General features: G+C 36.0%; 1 protein-coding gene across 1 annotated transcript in view; it reads left to right on the forward strand.

Annotated features, from left to right (window-relative positions):
* snx19b (sorting nexin 19b) overlaps positions 1–27,072 on the forward strand; it is a 42,769-nt gene that overhangs the window by 3,262 nt on the left and 12,435 nt on the right. The window contains exons 3-9 of the mRNA XM_087283884.1: positions 74–212; positions 288–388; positions 475–594; positions 1,699–1,820; positions 1,904–1,997; positions 4,092–4,278; positions 6,086–6,215. Coding sequence (XP_087140010.1) covers positions 74–212; positions 288–388; positions 475–594; positions 1,699–1,820; positions 1,904–1,997; positions 4,092–4,278; positions 6,086–6,215 — 893 coding nt within the window. The remainder of the gene's footprint in view (positions 1–73; positions 213–287; positions 389–474; positions 595–1,698; positions 1,821–1,903; positions 1,998–4,091; positions 4,279–6,085; positions 6,216–27,072) is intronic.

The following is a 27,072-nucleotide window of genomic DNA, read 5'->3' on the forward strand; positions in this document are numbered from 1 at the left end:
TAAAAAAAACTTGGGTATGCCATAAAAAAAAGATGTTCGATAACTTGATGATGGTGATGTGTTTGTTGTGCAGTATGAAACAGCCATGGACTCAGAGAATCCAGAATCGTTGCAGCCTTTGGCTTATCACACTGTGAACCGACGCTACAGCGAATTCCTCAACCTTCAGACCCGTTTGGAGGAGAAACCAGAATTACGCAAAATTCTTAAAAGTAAGCCGAGCACATTTGTCCTGTCAGTCTTTCCAAAACAGTGTTTTATTGGTTGTGGTGTTTTGTATTATGTAGATGTGAAAGGGCCAAAGAAAATCTTTCCTGAACTTCCTTTTGGAAACATGGACAGTGACAAAGTGGAGGCCAGGAAAGGTCTATTAGAAACATTCCTCAGAGTAAGTTCTTTTGATTTATTCATTTTCTCCTAAATGCATTACATAACCCTGACTATGTTTAATAGTGGTATTCCATTTGATTATAGCAACTTTGTGCCATTCCTGAAACAGCCAACAGTGAAGAAATGCAAGAGTTCCTCGCTCTTAACACGGATGCAAGAATTGCGTTTGTTAAGAAACCTTTCATTGTCTCACGCATAGACAAGGTACATATGTACACACACATCAGTGCTTCCCACACATAGACTTTACTTGGGCGGGCTGCCTAGGTAGATTGACAGCCACCCAAGTATATTAGGTGACACGTTTTTATTTACTATTATTATCATCCTAAATCATCACAAAAGTAAACTTTCGTGATTGATTAAGATGTGGAAAATCCACTTTAAACATTACCGTTTCATTCTGTGCCCGCGTGTACTGTCAACACTCTCAGAGACAGTCTCACGTGCTTTGCAGACCCACAAAGTTGTGCCTTTTTGGCATTTAAAAAGTTTCCTAAAATGTCCGGGATTCTGCTTTTGCTTTCTAAAGCTGTTGTTTGTTAACTGTATGCATTTTTGCATTGCCTTTTTACCTTAGCCTAATTTCACTTGGCTTTGCAGCTAACAGCGAGAGCGAGAAAAACATAAAATACTTAATTTTTTAATGTAAATGACTCCTAAAAGCTTTACTATATACTCAAATAATATGAATTGACTGGTCTAAACTAACTGAAAAATGTATGTACACCATTAGTAATGGTTAATCAACACATTTGCCTTATTTAAGTAATCTACACGTTTTAATCCAACATTTTTAACATTTAATTTAATTTGAAATCTTTAAAAAAAGTCTGTTTTTATTGATTTTTCTGTCATTCATTTGCTGGTTATTTTATTGATTTGATGATGTTAATATATTACATGGGCTATTTTATTTACATATTTAAAATGCTTTGGCATTCAAGTTTGCTTTGAGTTTGAAAGAACGAGAGAAGCAGATTTGACCCATCAGTGGGTGCACATGGTCCTGAATAGCATAAAAGTAAGAGAAATAGTGGATGTCTTTTTTTATTCCAACAGTCTTTTTACTTTAACCCATTGAAAAGAAACAGTTTATACTAAATGACATGATTGTTAAAAATTAAATTATGTTTTGTTTGTCCCATATAGTTAACTATTCATGTGATGTGATTAAATGGTGTTTTCAATCCGGCTACCACCGCAAGTATATTTCAAACCTGTGGGAAGCACTGCACACTGTATGTTTTGCCTGAAACCCTTCACTAGAATGCCTTTATGACTTGCGTTCACTGTGGGACTTTGCAGATTGTGGTGAATGCTATAGTGGACACTCTGAAGACAGCCTTCCCTCGCTCAGAACCACAAAGCCCTACTGACGACATTGACGGAGAGCCTGATGGAAAACTGTCCACTGACAAGAAGTCCAAGTATGCTTCTGTTTTCCTGAATTGTATTAGTTTAAATTATTTCCTATATGACTAATGCACAATTTTCTGGGGTTCAATTCTAGGTCTAGAATGAGGTTCTCTAGTAAAATCGCACCTGCTCTCAGCGTGTCTGACATGAAACCCAACGTGGTTTACTGCTTTGATGAAAGCAGCACTGTAAGTAGAAGTGATCATTTCGTAATTTCAACTGAAACATGAAGGCATAAGACATAGAGTGGCTCCTACTTTTTATAAAACAGCCAATAGCGTATCATTTATAGCACAGCTGTGCCAGTCAGAATCATTAAGCTATTGTGCTCATGACAGCTACATTCCATAATAGCAATGCTGAGTATGTTATTTCTCTGTTTTAAAATACAGCATTCTGTGTAATACAATTGAGTCCGATATATTTTGTGGTCCATGCCAACTCATGCATAAGATCTACTCTGTGCAGCCATCTCTCTGGGTTGAAGCAAACCACGTGCATGCTGCTGTTGTTTTTGTGACATTTATGCAAAACCAGGCTTTCGTAGAAATTGTATTTACACTGTCTAAATCATTTATCCCTCACATATAGTACTATTAACCATGTAAAAAACTGAAAGTGTTTGTAACATTTATTTTTGAATCTCCTATATATTTGCAAGTCTTTTTGCAGACCATTGCAATAGCATCTTTCTTTAGATACTAGAGAGCATTTGATTGGTCAGATTTGATGAGAAGTTCAAGTATTAGGTAACGTAAAAAAAAGACGTAAAAAAATGTTGAACTCTCTTCTCCTCTCTGTTTTTGACATTCATGTGATTTTTTTTTTTTCATTAGTGATGAGCAGAGTGAATGTGCAAAATCACTCCCTGACATTAGATGGAGCTTAATGAAAAAGAGAAATACTCCAGTATTTTAGGGGACGCTGCTCATTTTTAAATTTCTGACATTTGCTTATTGCACAGAAGTAGTCACCCTCACGCTATTCCTTGTGTATTTATATCATAAGCTGTTCCTCTTTTGCGTAACTTCTTCCACTGCAGCACAAAAACACCTGCGGTCTGATTTATAAAATTTGCTTCGAAACCTTCCTAAAAGTGAACCTACACCAGAATAAATGTTTATTTATTTGTTAATCATTAGGGCTCATATGACGATTTAAAGTGTTTAGTTTAAGTCAATATTTAAATTGAATATTTTTACAGTTTACAGACAGTTTCGAACATATTGCTGTCAAGATTATTTTTTTGATCACAACTTTTGCATGGGAGGTGTCATACTCACATTTCTGGCCCTGTTTTGTGCATACACCATGCTTATAAATGAGACCGCTTGTTAAACATTTACAGGAACAAGTTACAAGCCATGAAAGAAAATTAAATTAAATTAAACTCACCATTCTTTTGCTTGAGTGCCACCCAGTAGTTGTTTACGGAAACTACTCAAAACATGTGAAAAAAGCACCTGTCTCATTGGTTAACCAGTTTTTTTAATGTGGCGCGCAAAGCAAAGCAAAGCAAAACAAAGCAAAGCAAAGCAAAGCAAAGCAAAGCAAGGCAAAGCAAAACAAAGCAAAACAAAGCAAAGCAAAGCAAAGCAAAGCAAAGCAAAGCAAAGCAAAGCAAAACAAAACAAAACAAAACAAAACAAAACAAAACAAAACAAAACAAAACAACAAAAGCCCAAGCTGTTGTTTTAAAAATGACATTTTTATGTCTGGCATTTTGTGCATTGGTGTGCCCACTTAATCCAATGGCCTTTGTTTAGACACAAGCCATTGAACATCTTTGATAAGTGAAGTTTTTTTAAACATCGTTTCGACAGGATTACATGCTTACGATTGACCATGGCTGGTCTCGCATGATATATCAATCAGATGAATCCAAACGCACATAAATAGCCTGTTTTACTAACCTTAGCCATCTTCATCTTGAAGAATCCCCCCATCCACCCCGACACCTTCCCCTCTTTTCCTGCCTAATACAGGTTAGTTCTTGAGACCTACCTGAGCTCAGACTCCCTTCTCTTTCGACTAAAGAGAAGGAAGCCTGGGCTCGAAGATCCTCTGAGCTCTCCTAGGACAGCATGCCATACACGCATTTACCTTATCAATCAGCTAAGTGTGATCTCTTGAATTGAACACATTATTGTCTCAATGTGCAAAAGCACATATTGATACTAACACTCCAAAAAAACATAAATTTGGATTTCATGGGGACTGATTCTTAATTCCACCCTGGTTGACACTGCTCACTGTGCAACTGTTATTCGTTGTTTTTGCAGGTTTTCAATGGCTTCTTGTTGAACGAGCTGGAGAGCTTCATCTCAGAGAAGGAGCGTTCTGAAGGTAAAGCTCCAGGGTTTGATGCTGATGCTGAGAAAAGTGTAGGCTCCGGACCTAAATTGGATTTGAAAACCTGTATGTGTGCCAGACCACAGCTGGAGAATGCACCTTCCTTCAGTGAATCTGGTAAATACTTTTGTGTAAGAGAAATTATTATAATTATTACAATAACACTTGAGGTTAAATCAGCGATATAATGATCTAATCACAGCTGTTCTTGTGTTAAAGTCTCATTCAAATGGATGGAGTTTCAAACATGAACTTTAAATGTACGGTACAAGTCATACAAAGAGCCCCAGATTTAACCTTAGTTTGGTTTTAGTTTTTGATCAGGGGTCTGATTTCTAAAATTAGCATCTTCCTAAATGTAAACATACACCGAGATTAAATAACAATGTATTTACTTAAATGATGATTATGGCTCATATGAAGATTTAAAGTGGTTCAGTTAAGTCAATATTTACATTATATAATATACATTGACGATCAGATTGGGGGAGGGGGGGGGGGTTAAAACTAACAATTTTATTGGTTAGTTTGTGTCATACATGCTTTAGTGATTTATGTATGTATTTTAATTACATCTAGTCTATTAATAAAACTTATTCAGGTTTTCAGTTTTTTGAGGGATATTTAGTGTATCCTGACCTACGGTATCCTCTGATCAGCTACTTCAGATGTTACTGTAGGTCTGTCTATACAAACTGCATCTAACTGGACTTTACTTTCAGGTTATATGTAGATACAAACACCTATTTTAGGAGAAATCATTCTTTTAAACACTTACGATTTCTATAGGTGCTCTAGATCTGCCAGTTTCAGACTGTTAAATTAATTTATTCTTGCATAGCCTAGTTGGCTCGATTATGCATTCACAGTGGGATGAACCATTATGGGGTGGTCAAATGTATATTTATATCTGTAATTTTAATTATCAACATTATTATTTAAAATACATATCAGAGGGGAATATTTCTTGGTATTAAGAGCTGACCCCCCCCATACATCTTGTTTTGATGTCCTTCAGGGGGATCAAGCATTAATTAGGGGGGTCATTCCACCCAACTGTAATTCGCACCCGGCACATTTCCATCCCTGTTTTGTTCGTATGCCACATTCAGAAACGAGACCCCAGAACATTCTTTAAAAAGTTCTATTTTTATTCTTCATTTTTTAGAAGAACAAAATCAAGTCATTTACAGATTTGGAATGATCTGAATGTTCTAAAAGGGTAACTTTTTTTATTGTAATGTGTCTACTAAAGTTTAATTTTATTTTAGAGGAATAATCTGATGAACTGCTTTACATTTCAATCTTTCCCAAGGCAAAGTTTGTCTTGAAGTTTTTATTTAGTTAACTAATTCACCACAGTTCATTTTGTGAATCCAGAAGTCTCAACAGCTGAATGCTTTCCAGTAAAAACAATAGAGAAGAACGTTTAATATTTTGATTTAACATTTATAGTTAGACTTTTAAAATGTTATTATACTTTTAATATTTATTTGATTATATAATATATTTGAATACTCCACTCACTTTCTAAAGAACCACTTCTTTGAGCACAATAAAAAAGTAAAAGTGATCATCTTATCATATTATATCATATTATACTGGTTAACTCTAGAGGGCAGCATTGCATTTTCATAATGTTGTTGTCACTTGCTTGACGAAAACCAGCTCTCGAATCTGTTTTATCCAAAAAATCAAGTCATTTCATGTTCCACATTATAAAAACATGTTAGTTATTTAATCTGAGCGTGTTCATATTTTATATTTTAATTGTATTTGTGGACATGGAACATGCTGTTCTCTTAATTTGGCCATTCTGGGAGTTATTTTGCAAACATGTTTTCTTTTTTGACCAACACCTGTAATCGTAATTTCCAGCTGTGATCTCATGTCTTTCTGTCGCCTGTACCTGTGTTGTGCACAGCTGAGGAGACGGCTCTATCTAACCAGACTCTGAATATCCTGTGCATGCTAATGAAGAATCAGTGGAGCTGGCTTTGCACAGAAAACATCCAGAAGACCATCAGAATGCTGTTTGGGACCCTCCTAGAAAGGTGCGTTCACCTCCAGTGATGGAAGTAGTTCTTATTCACTGTAGTCCCTTAAGCATTTCGGCAGTGGTGTTTGAAGTAAACTGTTGTCCGTTTTTATATGTAAAATAGATTTTAGCAGTTATTAACGCACAGGCTCAACACATTCATTTGTCTATCATTGTCCAACACAGCTGCTGTCTCTTGTGTAGAAAGAAATGTGTTTTTCCAACAGAGATCTGGACTATATCTTATTTAGGGGTGGTTAAATTTTAAGGTTTAAAATGTGATCGATTTTAAAGAAGCATTTTTATGTTTGCTAACATATTTAAAAAAATAGTCAACATAAGGCAGCATTAGTGGTTTAACATTAGGTCAAATATTTAAAAACTGAGTTTAATTTTTGATTTTGATGAAAGAGAACTGTTAGTGTTTAAGAGCCCCTATTATGGGATTTTGAAAATGACTTTCCATGCGGTGTGTAACACAGCACTAAATAAATGAAAACATCCAGCTGAGGTTTAAATCTGAAAGTACACCAAGTTTAAAACCATTGATTCTTTAATGAAATAGTCGACTTGGAGTCGAATAAATGAATCAAGTTGGGTTCGGATCTTTTGCTTGAACGTTCAATTGTGTTTAATTGTGTGTTATAAGTTGTAACCGCACTGCGCGGCTTGTAATCTGTTATAGATCAGTGCTTGTTCTGGTTAAACCTTCATGTAGTTATTCACATATTGTGTCCAAAACCATACTAAAAATGTGACGCGTGCTTCTTTTACTGATTTTAATGGGTTTCTGAACTCGTGATCCATTTGTCTTTGTCAGCTGTTCCTACACGCGCGGCGTGGACAATTTTGAAAATAGTTTAACTTTTGCCATTGTGTGGATTAATACTGAATGTGTGTCATTGATATAACTTGGGTTAAGAGTAGAGTAATATGCTGGTGTTTAACTGCATTGCTTGAATGCACTCCTGCATTGAACTCTCACATGCTCTGTGTGCTATTCATAGCCGTGGTGGGCGTTTCTCTCTTGCGCTGAATGCAATCAACCAATCAACAAATTATTCGTTCAAATAATTAGGTAAAAAAAATGCATATTATAAGACCATGAACATGCTTTTTGACCTTGCATGCACATCAGTCTGTTGTTGGAGCCCCTTAAAACCTAAATATGACATTTTTAATGCATAATAGGGGCTCTTTAACTCTGTGTCCCTCTGTGACAGGCAAATGGACAAGCATACTTAAGCTTAGGCTTAAGCACACAAAAATGTCAATTTTTGCAAGCATACAGTATGAACTTGCCTAAATACAATGTTACTCAGTTATGTCTTAAGTAAACAAAAACACCTGGTAAATATGTATAGAATGTGTGTCAGTATATTAGCTTTGGTATTTGGTTGAAAAACCTAATATGCTTGTTGCTATTTTCTTTTTTGGTGACTGATCCTTTAAGTCAGTGTTTCTCAAGCACGTTCCTGGAGGACCACCAGGTCTTCACATTTTCCATGTCTCCTTAAAAAAACCCCACCTGATTTGCATCATCGGCTCATTAGCAGACTATACCTGTAGTGGGTGTGACAAACAAAGGAGACATCCAAAACATGCAGTGTTGGTGTTCCTCCGGGAACATGGTTGAGAAACTTGTGTTTTTAAAATGTGCAAAATCAGTCCATAGGTTTGCTATCTATAGTGCATCACAATTTAATAATATTGCAAGTCAGATCATGGAGTATAATTGTGTATTGTTAGATACTACTTTTTTTTTCTCGGGAAGATCGCCAGGCCCTGACCACATTTTTAAATTTGACATAAATAATTGTGTTAAGTGGAAAAATAGGACTTTTCTTGAATTTTTCTAGTGTGACTAGTACAGATTTATTGGGTGAAATTGTGTCTGCATTAAAGATCTTGATAAATGCAGCATTTGTATCAACTGGGGCAGGATTTGTGACACTTATGTCATGACAATTGGCTTGAGCAAAGCGTTTCATGAAATCTTTCACTCCAGAAAAACTGCATTTAAGTGTGCTTGAGGTTAGTGGAAGTTTGACCTCTTGAGTTTAAAGAAAAAAAAATGTAGGTGTGCTTAGTTTAAAACTGTAGGTTTGCAGAGTTAATTACGTTGTTTCAGACTGTCATTATTTGTTTTGTTGATATGAATTAAAAAATGCTGTGGAGTTTTTTTCAAAAATTCAGTTTAAAAGTTTAATCTGATTGTGACTTTAGTTTATAATAATATTTGGAATTAAATACAAGGCTATGACACATATTATAGGCTACATTTTATTAATCTAGGAGCATTACGATGAGATTCCGAAGGAGTATGATTTAGTGTAAAAACTGAAGACTGGAGTAATGATGCTGAAAATTCAGTTTTAACAACAGAGGATTAAATTGCATTGTAATATATATTAAAAAAGAAAACTTTACATTTTAATAATTGTTACATTATTAACCTTACATGAATTTTTTTTTAATCTCGCCATTTCCAAAATTTTAAACTGTTAGTAAAACAGCAAGCATTATTCCACAATAAATGTTCCAATCCATAGCATCCCACGATGTACAGTGCAAGTATTTATAGTGCTTCACTTTTCCACTTTTTTTTATGCTACAGCCTTATTCCAAAATGGATTAAATTAATTAGTTTCCTCAAAATTCAACACACAACACCCCATAATGACAATGTAAAAAAAAAGATTTTTTGAAATTATTGCAAGGTTATTACAAATAAAAAAACCTGACAGATCACGTGCATAAGTATTCACAGCCTTTGCCGTGAATTTGCCTAAGCTCCAGCATTTTTTTGTGTAAAGAAGAGAACCTTACAGAAGTACAACCATTCACCAATCAGGCCTGTATTGTAGAGTGACCAGACAGAAGCCACTCCCTGCCTGCAATTTGCCAAATGGCATCTAAAGGACTCTCAGATCATAAGAAACAAAATTTTCTGGTCTGATGAGACTAAAATTGAACCCTTTGAAGTGAATGCCGGGCGTTACGTTTGGAGAAAACCAGCCATTGTTCATCACCAGGCTAATGCTATCCCTACAGTGAAGCATGGTGGTGGTAGCTTCATGCTGTGGGAATGTTTTTCAGCAAAAAGAACTGGAACACTAGTCAGGATAGAGGGAAAGATGAATGCAGCAATTTACAGAGACATCCTGAATGAAAACCTGCTTCAGAGTGCTCTTGACTTCGTACTGGGGCGACAGTTCATCTTCCAGCAGGACATTGAACCCAAGCACACCCCTAAAATATTACTGAAGTGGCTTCACAACAACTCAGTGGATGTCCATGAGTGGTCCAGCCAGAGCCCAGTCCTAAATCCTATTGAACATCATTGGAGAGATCTGAAAATGGCTTGGTAAATAAGATGTGTACCAAGCTTGTGGCATCATATTCAAAAAGACTTGGGGCTGTAATTGCTGCCAAAGGTGCATCAACAAAGTATTGAACAAAGGCTGTGAATACTTATGCATGTTTTTTATTTGTAATAAGTTTGCAGCAATTTCAAAACCTCTTTTTTCACATTGTAATTATGGGGTATCGTGTGAAGAATTTTGAGGAAATAAATTAATTTAATCCATTTTAGAAGAAGCCTGTAACATAAAAAAAATAAGGAAAAAGTAAAGCGCTTTGAATACTTTCTGGATTAACTGCAAGTATCTCCTTATCTTGGGAATAAATATAATTCTCTTGCCACCTAGTTTAATGTAAAAATGCCTTCACCCCTTGCATTCTGATCAGTTTATCAGAGAATATTTTTAATGCAGTAATTCCATAAAGTATTCTTTGCAATGTTCTTTGCTGTACATTGCAAATTTTGTTTAACGCAGTAAGTCATCTGGTTGTTTTATGCAGAATATATGTATACACATACTGTACATACTATACACTGCAGTGATAGTGTGATAGTAAGTTATTCAAAACAAGGACAGTGAGGCTCTAAAGACAGACACAGTGGACAGATGGATTGACTCAATGAGGTGTCACCTGAAGGCATCACTCATTCCCTCCCCAAGCTTCTGTACAATTGTGTGATCATCCTTATTTTTACCCATGGATATAAATACATTATTAAACACGTTGTGCAGTGGGGACCGATGACAACTTGATGTAAGAAGTGAGAACTGTGTGTTTTAAAGCTGTCAACAGGTGGCTTTCACCCCATCCACTGCTCCACTTCTCTTGGAGTTGGTAACAGTCACGGGACGTCCCACTGAGGCACCTTTGGTTTCAACTCACTGTTGAAGCTTTCTGTTCTGCTTTAATTAAAGTACTTGGTGTTTCTGCTACTCTGTTTAGCGATGACCGCATGTCTGTGAAATGCAGATTTATCCACTGGCACAGTAATGTCTTACTAATGTAGAGAGGTCACTGAACCTTGTGCTATAAAGGAGAGTTTTCTTTTTTTTTGGTTTCTTTGAAATCATCCCATCCGTCCTCGAGGATTCAAGCTGAAAGGTCAGGCCTCACATTAAATAGCACACGCAAGCTTCACACTCATCTGTTTTGCAGATCCTCAAGGTGTGATGTCTAGCCATTTTAAATGAGTCGTTTGTGCGGCGGTGTATTAAACACCTGCTAGCAGACCGACTTCCTGCCATGTTTAGCTGATGGCTAACAGCCATCGGACGGGAACACTTGGGGTGAGGCCCATGCATTTCCTAAATTGTTGGACTGAGACAGTGTCTCAAAGGTGTGTCTTTTGTAAGTTCAATCTGATCAGTCCAGCGGTTATTTGTTCTCCATTTAAAATGCTCACTGAAATCTCTTTCGCATAGTGTTGTGTAGAACACATTCTGCTTGAAACCAGAGGTAACATGGTAATTTAATTAAAGTAATAGATCAAGTAGATACAGGTGGTTGTTTTTGCAGAATACAGGCCGACAGTTGTATATGACTGAAGGGCTTATTCTGTGAAAACAACCGCCTGGATAAACTTTATCCTGCTTATTACATGGCTATTTAATGCAAAACATCAAGTCATGTTGGTTTATTCATTCTTTTAACGCAAAGCTGATTAATGAAACGCCTGAATGGAGCTTACAGTAACTTGAATATTATTCAAATTCTAAAATTGTTGGCTGTGGCCCTGGTTATTGGAGTTAGTGGCTGTTATCTGGGAGTAACATACCTTGGAATGCTGTGACTTGCCAATTAGAATCAAGTATTCCAAACAGCCATTTATTAAAATATATTTGTACAAATTCATTGTACATCTTGCTTGCATGCTAAAATGTGTTTAAAACGTGCTAAATTAAGACATTAGCATAGTTTCAAAATATGCTTACTCATGCTAGCTACGTGTTTAGCATTTGTGTTAAGCCTTGTTTGCTGCATGTCAACATAATGTTGAAATGTGTTCGAAACCTCATTAGAATGTTTGAATGATGCTAGTAACATGCTCTTTCATGTTAGTACATCTTAGCAGGGTTAAAACAGGGTTAACAGGGTGAAAACATGTTGGTAGCAGGGTAATATTGTTTGTCCAAAAATTAAAGTTCTATCATCATTTACTAACCCTTTACTTGTTCCAGACCTTTATGAGTTTCTTCTTCTGTTAAACACAAAGAAGAAATTTTGACCTTACAGAGTAGGAAAAACAAATACATGTACAAGTACATGATTGCAGAATTTTCACTTCTGGGTGAAATATCTCTTTAAACATGTTAAAACATGCTAGCAACAAGATAATTGTTGTTAGCAATGTGCTATAAAGGTTGTCCATCTGTTGAGACATGTTAGAACTATTTTAGTAAATGCTAATGGCAAGAGTGTTACAATATACTAATTCATTTTAGTTTAACCTTATGTTTAAACATGCTACAAATAAGCTAGCAATGTGCTAAGAATTTATTTATGTAAGCAACATTCTAACCATGTTAGAAATATGCCGACAATATATTAACAGTGTCAAAACTTGTTAGAAACCATAGCAAATTTGTTTTTGTTGGTTTGATTTTAATTGACAGTGAAATTGTTGTGCTCAAAATAGATAGTTAACCACTGAGTTGGGCATTTTAACTGAATAGGCACTTTGTTTTACAATACACTGTTAAGTTATCATGGTGTGTTTGGATGAGCCGGCCCCAGAATTTACCCCACAATGTTTCAAAGCACACAGTGGTGCTGTCTGGACGTGGTATTTGTCTCTGGGTGGAAAAGCATGCTGCATAATCATATCCTTCTTACTGTCCTAGCCACTGTAACCCAACGCACATTCATCTTCTCATTATTTTTACTGTCTGGATTGTACAGATTTTTAAACATTTGCCATGTTCACTTTTGTGGAGAGGTTGTTTGGATAAAACAGCCCCATCTTGTTACAATCAGTTAAGTGTGGTGGATATTTAAACTGTGTCGATGATTATGCAGAAGATAAACTTGCCTAGTGTGATGCTTGTCTATGCAGACCTTGCTTTCTGTAACTGATGTTTAAAATGTCATTAAATTGATAGATTTATTAGCTTGCCAGTAGATTTAGTGCTATGTACACTCACTGAACACTTTATTAGGTACAATATTTCTCATTTCTAATCAGCCAATCCCATGGCAGCAACTCGATGTGTTTAGGCATGTAGACATGGTCTAGACAATCTGCTGCAGTTCAAACTAAGCATCAGAAGAGAAAAGAAAGGTGATTTAAGTGACTTTGAACGTGGCATGGTTGTTGGTGACTGATGATCTGGTCTGAGTATTTCAGAAACTACTGATCTACTGGGATTTTCACGCACAACCATCTCTAGGGTTTACAGAGAATGGTCAGAAAAAGAGAAAATATCCAGTGAGCGGTTTTGTGGGCGCAAATGCCTTTTTGATGCCAGAGGTCAGAGAAGAATGGTCAGACTGGTTTGAGCTGGTAGAAAGCAACAGTAACTCAACTAAACACTCGTTACAACTGAGGTATGCAGAAGTGCATCTCTGAACACACTTGAAATGCATGGGCTACAGCAGCAGAAGACCACACCTGGCGCCACTCCTGTCAGCTTCAAACTGAAAACTAAAGCTATAGTACGCACAGGCTCACCAAAATTGGACGATAGAAGATTGGAAAAACGTTACCTGATCTGATGAGTATCGATTTCTGCTCCAACATTTAGATGGTACAGTCAGAATTTGGCATCAACAACATGAAAACATGATACCTTGAATCAGCGGTTCAGGCTGGTGGTGGTGGTGTAATGGTGTGGAGGAAATTTTCTTGGCACACTTTGGACTCAGTAGTACCAATTGAGCTTGGTGTCAACCCCACAGCCTACCCAAGTATTGTTGCTGACCATGTCCATCCCTTTATGACCACAATGTACTCATCTTCTGATGTCTACTTCCAGCCGGAAACAATCCATGTTATAAAGCGCGAATCATCTCAGACTGATTTCTTGAACATGACAATGAGTTCACTGTACTCAAATGGCCTCCAAAGTCACCAGAGCTCAATCCAATAGAGCACCTTTAGGATGTGGTGGAACGGGAGATTTGCATCATGGATGTGCAGCTGACAAATCTGCAGCAAGTACGTGATGCTATCATGTCAATATGGACCAAAATCTCAGAAGAACATTTTCAGTACCTTGTTGAATTTATGACACGAAGGATTAAGGCAGTTCTGAAGCAAAACTGGGTCCAACCCGGTACTAGTACGTTGTACTAATAAAGTGGCCAAGGGGTGTATTTTCTCTTAGTGAACAGTGACTTTGTTTTGATATTATTGTTTGAAATCATGCAGAACTGTCAAAACTTCTAAAGATTTGCTGTTCACATGTGCAGTTGCTTCACTACTAATCCCAGGTTCAGATGCCACCATTTGGCATCTGAAATAGTTTAACCTTGCAAGAATGTGTAGTTACTAAAAAACTAAAGGCATGTAAGTGTGTTGACCTTTAGTGCGCAATCACAGTCACTTTGTAGAGCTTATGAAGCATGTTGACATAAAGATTTTGGGCTCTGTCTGGTAAGATTAACACTTACTGCTGCCAATTTGTGTTTTTAAAATTGCATACACATGCACTTCTTACAGTAATTACTTGTTTCTCACATTATTTAAAAAAAAGTAGAAAATTCATTGGCCATTCTCCTATTTTTCAGAGAAGAATGTACATAGAAACGTGTTTTTTTTTTTTTTGTCGTTGTTTATTTGTGTAGGATGCAAATCATGGCATGTGCTTGTAGCCATTAAATAGCAACAGTAACAATGGCTGAGGGCAAAAAAAAGTCCTCAACATTTTGTTATTCTTTTCTAATTATTCTATAAACTATATATAAATCCTTGGAACATTTCATACATTTATTACAGCAACTGACTTTCAGGTGAACTTGACTGACAGTAAGAGTTTCACACATCTCCGGTGACCAATCAAACACTATGGGCTCTATTTTGATGGTCCATACTCAAAGCGGAAAGCGCAGGGCGCAAACGCATTGAGGGCATGTCAGAATCCACTGTTGCTATTTTAAGGACGGGAAAATCCGCTTTGCGCCGTGGTGCATGGTCTAACAGGGTTGAGTTTATTTTCTTAATGAGTTATAGGTGTGATTTGAGAATAAACCAATCCGAGTCTCATCTCCCATTCCCTTTAAAAGCCAGCTGCGTCACGCCATTAGCGCATTTGCTATTTACATGATGTAAAGTAAGTGCAAGTGGAAAACTGAGCATTTCACTAGCAGAGCATCTACTGCGCGAGAATGAGAGATAAGGCATTTCATAATTCAATTGACTTTCCCTATTGTGGATAGGGAAACCTTGTACGCACAGACATCAATTAGCCTATAAATAATTAATTTTGTTTGTTGAGCGCAAAGATTTGTTTCAAAACTATTTCTAAATTCAGTTCTAATTTCCAGCAAACAAATAAATTAACAATAATAACGAAGTGTGGTCAAAATACTGAGTTACATCCTAATACACATGCTTTTATGGTCTAAAACCTGACAGGTGGACAAATCTAAGCTTGTTTTTAATAAAACAAATATAAATATGGATATAATAAATAATACTGCTAATAATAATAACATTATACAAAATTAATCATTTATATTTATATCCTATATAAATCTCTTAAATATAAATCATTAATATTAAAATTTTTTCATATGTAAAGATATTTGCGTATTGCTCTACATCTTGTGTGCATTAAGCAGTGTGTAAGCGAGGTGCACTCTGCGCCGGACTTTAGACCGGCTTTGTTCTGGTCTAAAGAACAGACTATTACAGTTTCTCAAAATAGCAACACGCCAAAACACGCCTGCTTTTTTAGACCAGAACGCCTATGGGCGCACATATGAGCGCAAATCTATTTGCTATTTAAACAGCTTGGCGCAAAATGTCAAAACGACTCTTGTGCCAAGCTGAAACTAGCAAAAGACTATTGCGTCGCGCCTTGCGCTACATTGCGCCAGGTGTATGATAGGGCCCTATGTCCTTCTTTATTTACAGCACTGTAGGCTGCATGTTATTGTCATTTGGTTTTTGTTTGTGTGATTATATTACAGTATATTATGCTGTGTACAGTATTTTTTTACTTTGATGTATGGACGTTACTTTATTTATGTGATTTGATAATGGTTACAATTGACAGTATGAATGCAATATGTGATATCACACCTTGGAGGCTACTGTAGCTTAAAAGTCTTATTTCTTATACATTTTATAAACCTTATACAGTGTGTCCGGAAAATATTTATATCGCTTCACTTTTTCCACATTTGTTTATGTTACAGACATCCCCACTGCATGATGCTGCCACCACCATGCTTCACTGTAGGGATGGTATTAGCTTGATGATGAACAATGCCAGGTTTTCTCCAAACGTAACGACAGGCATTCACTCCAAAGAGTTCAATTTTAGTCTCATCAGACCAGAGAATTTTGTTTCTTATGATCTGAGAGTCCTTCAGATGCTTTTTGGCAAATCCAAATCCAGGCGGGGAGTGGCTTCTGTCTGGCCACTCTCCCATACAGACCTGATTAGTGGATTGCTGCACAGATGGTTGTACTTCTGTTAAGTTCTCCTCTCTCCACAGAAGAATGCTGGAGCTCAGACAGAGTGACCATCGGGTTGTTGATCACCTCCCTGACTAAGGCCCTTCTTCCCAATTAATTAGCCTAGATTGCTGGCCAGCTCTAGGAAGAGTCCTGGTGGTTCCAAACATCTTCCACGTATGGATGATGGAGGCCACTGCTCATTTCAGACCATCAGAAATTTTTCTGTAACTTTTCCCAGCCTTGTGCCATGAGACAATCACGTCTCAGAGGTCTACAGACAGTTCCTTTGTCTTCATGCTTGGTTTGTGCTTTGACATGCACTGTCAAGCATGGGACCTTATATAGACAGGTGTATGCCTTTTCAAATTATGTCCAATCAACTGAATTTACCACAGGTGAACTCCAATGAAGCTGCTGAAACATCTCAAGAATGATCAGTGGAAACAGAATGTACCTGAGATCAATTTAGAGCTTCAAGGCAAAGGCTGTGAATACTTATGTACATGTGATCTTTCAGGTTTTTTTATTTGTAATAAATTTGCAACTATTTCTAAAACTCTTTTTTTCACATTGTCATTAAGGGGTGTTGTGTAGAATTTTGAGGAAATAAATGAATTTAATCCATTTTGGAATAAGGCTGTAACATAAAAAATGTGGAGAAAGTAAAGCGCCATGAATACTTTCCGGATGCACTGCTGATTTCTTTTGTTTAGTTTTATACACAACTGCATTCTGTCAAATAACAAAAAAGTAGTACAGTACCTATTTTAAATAAAGAACTGGGCTTAAACTTAGAGGTGGACAAAAGGGATAATTCAATGGTTCTCTGATAAAACATCTAAACATTTCGGCGTGCGGTGCTTACAAAATGCCAAAGGGACGATGCATTATGGAGCACTGACTGTTTATATGAGAATGAAATATAGTTTTGACAGAAGTTAACAGTTTTGGTAAAGATATGAGTGATCTTAGTGTTGAGAATGTAATTCCTGTTTTAAGAAATGAGCCAAACCAATGAGGAGGCGTATCCCACATTTTGGAAGGATTAACTCTAACAAACAAAAACACCTGTGTTTGGATGTTTAATCATTAACTTTTTTAAACCATCAAACGAATCAGGAAATCATGCTATCTCTAGTAAAGTTTCAGTTTTTTAATGATACAGGTGCCAAATTGATACTTTAAAATGGAATCTTACATCTTCGCAGATATTTGCATATGACCCAGGGCAGCTCATTTGCATTTAAAGAGCCACACATGGAAACAGCTTATTTTTCTTGTTTCCTTCAATAGGGCCATTTAAAGCATAGTGTAATGATGTATATAAGGTAATTTCACATTAAAAGAAGTATTTTGGGGACACCTGGCTAAGATGTTAATACCAAAGCTTTTAAAATGTAAGATATTGCACCTGCCGGATATGGTGCTGCAGAAATGGTATCATGATTGTGTGGAAACACACAAGACACAAGGGATCCAGCTGTTTCTTTTGCCTCGGTGCAAACAGACACATCGGACATCATCTGAGGAAAGAATTAGTTTACTTATTCAGCATCTGCAGCTCTTCTAGCTCAAGAGCGGATGTCTTTGTTTGCCTAATTAACCAGAGGGAAATGCTATTTCCAAACATGAGGTTGCCTATTCTGCCACACAAATCTAAGGTAATGAGAACTGGGATGCCTTTTGACCAAGTGACCCAAAATGAAACCAAAAAGATGTTGCTGAATTATCAGATCAGAACGATCATTTGTTACCGTAGGTTTATTTTTATCATATGCTTATATCACTCTGTTACTTTGAGAAGTATTTTTAAAGATGTGCTTGTGCCCTTCATGGTGACCAGCAGAGGAATGTTAACAGGAACGGGAATTTTTGTCGCCATATTGATCTCTAATTTTTGAAGGTCGCTTAAAATCGACTGCGAAACCTGCACCGGCTTTGACTTACAGTAAATCCTGAGTCAAATATGCAAACCGTCTGCTCTTATATAACCTGTATGAGACCGATTTCTGCTCCAGCACTAACACACCTGCCTGCAATTTTCCAGTGCCCTTAAAGACCTTGATTATCCAGCACAGGTGCGTTTCATTAGAGCTGGATCTAAGCTTTGCATGAAGGTAGATCAGCACAAATGAACACCGTCTGCTCTGTGTGAGGAATGGTGTGTAAAACCAGTTGCTGGCAGAGTCTACTGTCAGGTGCTGGTTGAAGATATCAAGAAGTTGTAGAAATGTGTTTCATGTTTTGATTGGTTGTTCTCACATTTTCTTTTCGTAATTGGATTCATGTCTTCGTGTGAATTTTGATTTAGGCTATGTTGTGATGAAAGATTTATGCGACATGTTTGGAGATCAGCTGCCATTTACACAATGAAAATACATCATTTAAAATGCTTCAGATAGGGACACAATATATAATGGTGGGCATATCGATATCGAACGATTAATGCTATTTTTAACAGATTTGTTAATTAATTAAAAAAAATTAATTGGTTATCAGACCGATAACAAAATTAGGTTGCAATCTTTGGCTGATAAATTATATTATGTCTGCTGGTTGAACCACTTTAGGTGCTTGCTGCCTGACTTTTTTGTTTGTATTTTACTGATATTTTGGTTGTGGTTAATGTTTAGGGATTTCGTTTATGAATTTTTTTGTGAGAAAATAGATTTTATTTATATGAATGAAAGTTGGCCATAAAAAAAGAATGGTTAGTTAATGAAGTTTAGAGTTGTTCACTATATGTCTTTACCTTTTGTATTAGGTATCATGGAAAAAAAATGTAATTATTATTTTTTTTTAATTGCCCAATATATCGGCTGTCGGTCTGCCTGTTTATCAATATCGGTTGAAAATTCCTTATAGGTTCATCCAAAGATTGAAAAATCTTTTGCATGTTTCTTTGATTAAAAAGTGACAAAGAGGGATAAAAGTATTAATGCCACAAAATAATCTAAACAAATGCCCTTCTTTTGAACTTCATTACAGAATCTTGAAAAAAGAATAATGTTTTGCAAATAGATGTTTCTTGAGCACAAAATCAACATGTTAGAATAATTTCTGAAGGATCTTGTGAAATTTATAGGACTGAATTAATGATTGAATTACCTATGATTACTTCTTTAAATGTCTTATTCAGTGTGCCCTTCAAAGGTTCAAGCAAAAGTTAAATGAAAAACGTATTACCGCTCTTTTGTTTTGTGTTAAACATTTTTGACTATTCTTTTGTACAGACTTTAATTGAGCTTTGAATTGTACAAACTATGTTAAATGGCATTATAGAAAGTGGAAGATTCTTCACATATTCTCCATTTGTGTCTCATGGAAAAAGTCTAGCATATGATGGTGTTAAAGATGCTATGATAGATTGTTCTGCTGTGCTTGCCAATGTTCTTCATAAACAGGAAGTTAGGGAAAGGTTTGAGGGAAGAAAAAGACGCCAGCCATGTTGTTTTGCACCGCAAAACATTTTTCTCATGTTGTTTCTTTCTCTTCCTCTGATCAATCATTCTGGAGACTTTTTTGGCTGGTAGTGCTACACGCTTTTGTACTGTAGACTACCCACGGTGCAGCAGTGTGTGCCTGCTTGGCTTTTACTTTATCTTCATATAAAATGGCCAAGACACTATATCCAAAAATGTTTTTTTTTTTCTGTCAGTCAACTCAAAATCTAGGACAGAATTCACTGAATCATATGACGGTATGATTAATTTCAGCATCATAATTTCAGTTATCACGTCAGGGTGGCTTGAAGACATTTATACAAAGTTTCCAACAAATAACTCAAGTACAGCAACTTTAGAAAACCGGTTTCAGTTTGCAAGTGTTGAAAACTCTACTGTTTGAAACTATACTATACAAATTTTACCCAGCTTTTGCCCATCACTGGCACAATGGCACCAAATTAGTAATAATTTTTAGATTTTCCCAAATTTTTCTACCCTTTTATTTAAAAAAAAAAAAAATTTCAGAAGACTATATACACACACACACTCACATATATATGCACACAATATGTAATATGTGTACATATGCAGTTAACGGTGTATATGTAAGTAATCGACCAAGCTCTCTCAAAAACAACTTGACAACCAAAACAACAATGGCACTTAACGAAATTTGTGTTCGTTCTGCTTAAACAAACTAAAAATGGGCTCATTTTACAAGTCACCTAGGATTAATAATTAGGTTTTACCATTTTAAAATCCATTTAGCGCAATATTATGTGGTCCTTGAAAATATTCCCCATCTGGGTAGCAAGGTAACAGCGCCGCAAAATATCACTGCGCCTGCTGCGCCATGGTACAACAGCAAAGTTCATCAAGTTCCTAACCATATCTGCCTTGAAAATAGCAATTTTTCATTTTCCATAGGTCCTTAATACACGGTGTTACTACAAAACTTATTTAAGTTTTTGATGGTCTAATCTGATTCAAGGATTTATGCTAAGCTAAAAGTGCCCTGCCAGACCTAGAGATTGGCTTAAACGGTTTAAAAATGGTAAAACTCAACTGTTTAACATAGGAGAGTTGTCAAATGAGTCTATTCCCAAAAAAGCGCTGTGTTAATATATGTTAACTAAGGACGATACATACAAAATACATAATTTTTAAAATAGTTTTGTGAGTGTAGATTGAAATTGATTTGACATTGTTGACATTGTTGACATCTGTATGCAAGACTACAAAAACAGTTTTTTTGAAGGATATGGAAAACTTAGAGTATAGTAAGCTATGACAGGCATATAAGGAGAAACATGTAGAATAAAATGTCTGCAACAAAGTCCATTTCTACTTCTAGGTCCTTCATAACAACACTGTTATGGAGAAAACAATGTTGGTATTGTGTTCTTTGCATACGCGTAGCTATACTCAGAGGCTCAAAATATCTAATTGGAGATATGCTAGTGTAGCCACTGCCAAAAGAAAACAGCAACAAGGACATCTTCCCTGCATTTTCACAGGATGAGCTGTATTGATTAGAAAAGGCAGCATTCATCATGCTCAATCATTACTTTGTCATGCTATCTGCCGGTCAATCAGAGTATGAGTGATTATAAATATTGTTATGATAGTAGTACAAGATTCTTGTGAAAGATCTTAATTTTATCAGTAGGTTCATTTGGGGAAAAAAGACCACACAGTCTTGTTATCATGTCCTTATGGAAAAGCTTTGTAATAACACTTTGATTTTATCTCACTGTCTCAGTTTGTGTCTATTCTTTTTTTTTCTTTGGTACATTTCATCAGAGATGATTCCTTGCACACAAATGTACCTGTACAAGATGCAATCCATGCCAAGAAACAATTTCTAGTTTAGGCTGTGGTGAAAATATGAAAGTATGTGCTTGTTTTGCAACAGTTGTACGCAAGGAGATGAATTAGTCTGAGATAAACCAGGTAATTTGGACTTGGGAAAGACTATTTGTTTTGGTCCAACATTCCTCTGGGTTTTGAAACGGGTTGCTAACTTGTAATGGCTTGTTTTAAAAACTGGCACATAACCCAAAGCATTTGATTATTTTGCTGTGCAAATTGATGCAATTGAGCTCTTGGCTGCCCATAAAGGTCATTATGTTCCATTTGGTAAGAAAGCAGAAGCTGAATTGATCGCCTTGTTGCCTCTATTTGGACCAGAACCTTTGAATAATTAGTCTGGACATAGACACCTGTTACAGACACCTGCACTACAAGCAGTTCCAGTGTGTCTGTGCTGTTGCATGAGCTGTGTCTGAACCTGCTCACCTATTCTCATACACTAATACCTATATAGCATATACTGTAGCAGTTGAGTGGACTATAAAAGGAAAGAAGGAAGAAAAACAAGTGTGGATGTGTATTGTGATGTAATAGTTTGAGCCAGATAACAGTCTGTTGCAGATAATTTCATCATGAACATCACACCTACCATCCAGTCACATTTCCTTTTTTGCCTTTATGACTTGAGTGTCACTTTCCATTTGCCTCATTATACATTGAATTATTTGATTACAAAGATAACAAAAAACAGCTTTGTTTCATGCTTATTTCCATTTTCCAGTTTAAATGCTACTTCGGCATGTGTTTGTTCGTAAAATATGTGCAAAAATATAACACACAATTTAAATGAATTGAAATAATATAAGAAAACCTACAGCAAGAAACCGTGTATGTATGAACACGTGTTATACAGTTTCAGGAGCAGTTTCAGGCAAAGCCAAAGCTATAGATGTATGAATGTAGATTTAAAAATATTTCTAAATATTAGTATTTACACTTGGATTTAATTATAATATACATTTTTATATATATATATATTTCATGTAAGCCAAGTCTCTAAGCCTGTTCCACTGTGTTTTATTATTTACCTAGTAGAAAATATATACTTGCCAAACACTTTTCTTCTTCTTTTTTTGCGGTTTACTCCGGGTGCTCTGGTTTCCCCCATAGACCAAAAGACGTAGTGTATGAGTGTGTGAATGAGAGAGTGGATGGTTGTTTCCCAGTACTGGGGGTTTCCCAGTACTATCGGTCTATCTTTCATTCTCTCTATCTTGTTCTATCAGACTATCGGTCTATCTTTCATTCTCTATATCTTGTTCTATCAGACTATCGGTCTAACTTTCATTCTCTATATCTTGTTCTATCAGACTATCGGTCTAACTTTCATTCTCTTTATCTTGTTCTATCAGACTATCGGTCTATCTTTCATTCTCTTTATCTTGTTCTATCAGACTATCGGTCTATCTTTCATTCTCTCCCTCTTGTTCTATCAGACTATCAGTCTAACTTTTATTCTCTCTATCTTGTTCTATCCGACTATCGGTCTATCTTTCACTCTCTCTATTTTGTTCTTTTTGACTATCGGCCTATTTTTTATTCTCTCTATCTTCTTATATCCGACTAGCGGTCCAGCTTTCATTCTCTCTATCCTGTTCTATACAACTATCAATCTATTCATCATAATTTTTATCATTCTGTGTTTCTGTTGTTTTGCCTGTAGTTATATTTTTCTATTGTTAAGACAGTAGACAGATCGATTTATGACTTTGTTTACCATTAGCTTGTAACATGTTATTTCAGATAGAAATACAATACGAAGGAGTAACAACTGTATGAAAATTGGGCATAACAGGTTTTTAAGACCTGACCATATTCCATTTTTCTTCCTCTGTGTAATATAAGTTTTTAATTATGTAATTAAAGGTTCATTTAATTCATTCACTTCTGAGATTTGTTTTCCCTCACATAATTTTTTCCAGGTTTATTTGAGATGCAGATCAAGCAGGGCTCTGTATGGAACATACTTATAATGTTTATATTTTCTGAGTGTCAGGAAAAAAGCCTCACGTTAAAATTTGAAAGGGGTAGTTTAATCTTAATTGGCTCCAGTGAGCTCCAGGCACCCTTGTTTTCCACTCCCGTTGGCTTGAGAAATGCCTTCCTCCGTTAACGCTGCGTGCACGTCTCCTTCAAAGGCCATGGGAGTCCACGTTTACTTCCCTTCATAATGGATGAAATGTTCTAATGGAGTAGAATGCTCCACTTGTTGTTTTGGAGCGAGTTTGTGTTCCATCACCTTACATCAGAACTTCTTGAGGAGTACCCAGGTCTTCAGTCAAACATTTGCAAGCTCTGTTAGAACCACAAACTGACTTAGAACTTATGTTTTGGACAGCAAACTAAAGCTTTCAATGAAACATTTATAGAAATGAACTTTGAATGTCTTTCCAGGAAATAAAACCTCTTTGGATCAATTTAAAAGGCTAAACTGACGTATGAAACCTACTGCAGGCTCTAAAAATAATTTTGCCATGGAACAGAACAGTAACATTCTCCTCTACGTAATATTGTACTATCACAGACTTTCATTGACATATACCTACATGTAGTCAACAGAAAGTCTCTGCAGTGGTTAAACTTTCCCATATATATTCCGCAGACAGGCAGTGCAAACAAAACTCTGTCATGTTGTTACTGGGTCATTGAAATTTGACCATAATTGCAGTTTAATGACCACTGGGAAATCCATCATTTGTTGTATAGAGTATAAACAGAGCTACGCTAGTAACCATAAAGTAGAGTAGAATTGGTGTCCCAAATACACATTTTCCCTTTGACATGAATGCAAAAATTGAATTTTGGTCTGAAACTCTCAGTGGTGGACAATACTATGTTCAACTTATCTGTATTTAATGGAAAATGCAAGACTGTAAAACTGACTTGTTTTTCGCATAAAGTAAACGTGACCATACAAGGTCTCTGGATCTCAGGCTCTGTCACCATGCAGCATCTGTGGCATTTCAGAGAGTCAGGACTAAAATAAACCAGCAATGTAATCGAAGAGCAGGACAGATTTAAATCAGTCACGCGTGAAAGTAAAGGGTCCACTTTACATACAGTAGAATCGATGAAAGAAAAAACAAACCTTAGGTCAGGACACTTGTCTTGCCAGATTTTTGGACGCTTTGGGTTGTTTATTGAGTGTATTATCGTTTTGTTGGCCTTTGATCTCCAATGTTTTTTTTTTTTTTTTCTGCTGCATTAACTTGAACACAACATTTTATTTAGGGATGCACAATATTATGTTATTGCAGAGCTTGATAAATTGGTCTTGATTTTGCTTGAAATATATACTGAAAGCAATGCTGATATGCTTGGCAGCGATGATTTGTTGATTATGAACCTGCAGTAACAGAATTGTCTAGAAGAGCGTTATCAGTAAGTTTTGGTCTACAATCTGCTCATTTACATGGTGAATTGTTACCTTCATGTTGATTTAAGATGACCTGTTTTGTATTGCTGATTTCAAACTGTGACTGTGAGTACATGAACTCTCTGCACAACAGCATCAGTGAGTTATTTATTAAGAGCCACTTGTGTTGAACGTTATGCAGTCTCTACTACATCAACAACCTCACCCAGCTACAGTTCTATTTAAAGGGCACCTGTTTTACCCCTTTTAGATACATTAGATTTAAGGTACGCCTTTTGTGTCTCAATCAATTTTTGTGTCAATCAATTCGGTGGGCGGGGAAACTGCACTACTACGTCACGTTGTGGTGGGAGGGATTTTCATCTTATTTTACGTTAGGAAATTTGTAAAAAGACACTTGTTGTTTCTATCTTTACAATATGACTGTGGACATACTATACCTACACACAGTTATGTCCAAACAGCTTCAAAATGATTATTTTCATCATAGGTGCCCTTTAAGAAATAACTATATAAACTATTTAGAAAATAACTATATAACGAGTGTCTTGAATTAAAAAGATTTAATTTAGTATTTATAAGTTACAGCTCTTTCGGAGTAAAAACACAAACCAGACACTTGTAAAAAACACACAAACAAAAACAGGTATTGGTTTTGGCCAAAGGGAGTTAAAATGTATGAGATATCTGCAAAGCTCCAATATTGCGCATGCCTAATTTATTTATTTTTTTACATATTTGTGTATTTTCTTGGAGATAATTGTCATAAATAAGGAAGTTTTATGCCGTTTACTGATGCTCTGTTTACGTTTAATGTTTCTTTATTCCTGGTTTTCTGTTTTTTATGTTAATTTGATTTGTTCAGTGGTTAGTACTAGCCATAGCACGAAAACCGGTTTTGTTCGGTTTAGAAAAGTCAAGGTTTTAGAACCGCTAAGATTTTTTTAAATGTGTTTTTTATGTGTTGTAAAGAAATCTGTGTTTTTGAAACAATGAAGAGAGCAGAGGTCAATGATTTATTTTAATTCTTTAGCCCGACACATTTACTGTTCCAAAATATAATAAATGTTTAATGGAGAATATTTTTTTACCCAGTCATTTAAAAAGAACTTATTTAAGAGCAGTAATCACAAAACCATGCAACCATTGTATTTTTATCCAAGGTTATCATACTGTCCGAAACTTATACCAGCCCATGAATAGTTAACAGTCTCGCCTCAGGGCAAGAAGGTCGCTGGTTCGAGTCCTTGCTTGTTCTCCCCATGTTTGCATGGGTTTCCTCCGGTTTCCCCCACAGTCCAAAGACATGAGCTATAGGTGAAGGAAAATGAATGAATGAATAAACAATACGTGATATATATGATTCTTTTCTCACAATAAGTGACTAATATTAAAATGTTAACAAACATATATGCAAATTAAATTAATAACAACTATGGTGAAAAATCAGTGATACAAAGATAACAGAGTTGGTCATTGGATTTGGTTTGAATAACATTAAATGACACCGAACAAAAATACACATTTTAAAGTACACGTTATCCTTCTTCATGCCATTGGGTTTCTACATATTTTCCTGGCTCTCTGAGAAAAATAGTAATGTTTTATAACACTCTTTCCACATCTTTTGTTCAGCTCTATTTGTTAAGATGACTGTCTGCCAAAATGGTAGTGATTATTAAAAGATTAAAGTCTCATCCACAGTAAGGTTACGCAATCCCGCAGTTATCCACAGATTCTTCAACTTAAAGTGGCCAAAAGTAATTTTGCTGAATTGATTCTGTGAAATTAGATGCTCTTTTAATATTATTTATTTATTTATTTTGGATAAACTAAATCCATATGCGGCCCATCACAGATTTTAACTGAAATAGACAGAACACTTCAGTGGCACATGTGAAAAGTGCTGAAGGACATTTGTGAAATATTTAACCCAAACATATGATGTTATTTTTGACTTTTTTTCAATTGGAAGGCTTTTTCAGTGCATTTTATTAGTTGCTGTTTGCATGAGGCACATCATCCCTTTACAGTCACCCTTCATAATCAAACAGAATTTTAGAAATATTCAAAAAACAGAAGGTGTTCTGAATGCTTTAAATCCACCCAACTGTAGTCTGCACATGACTACCGTTTCAAATTATGAGTTGCTCTTCATGTTTGAGGAACGTTCATTTAAGAGAACTGTTAT

Source organism: Danio rerio, chromosome 15 (genome assembly GCF_052040795.2).
Source record: "Danio rerio strain M-AB ecotype USA chromosome 15, GRCz13ab, whole genome shotgun sequence".
NCBI classification, from domain to species: domain Eukaryota; kingdom Metazoa; phylum Chordata; class Actinopteri; order Cypriniformes; family Danionidae; genus Danio; species Danio rerio.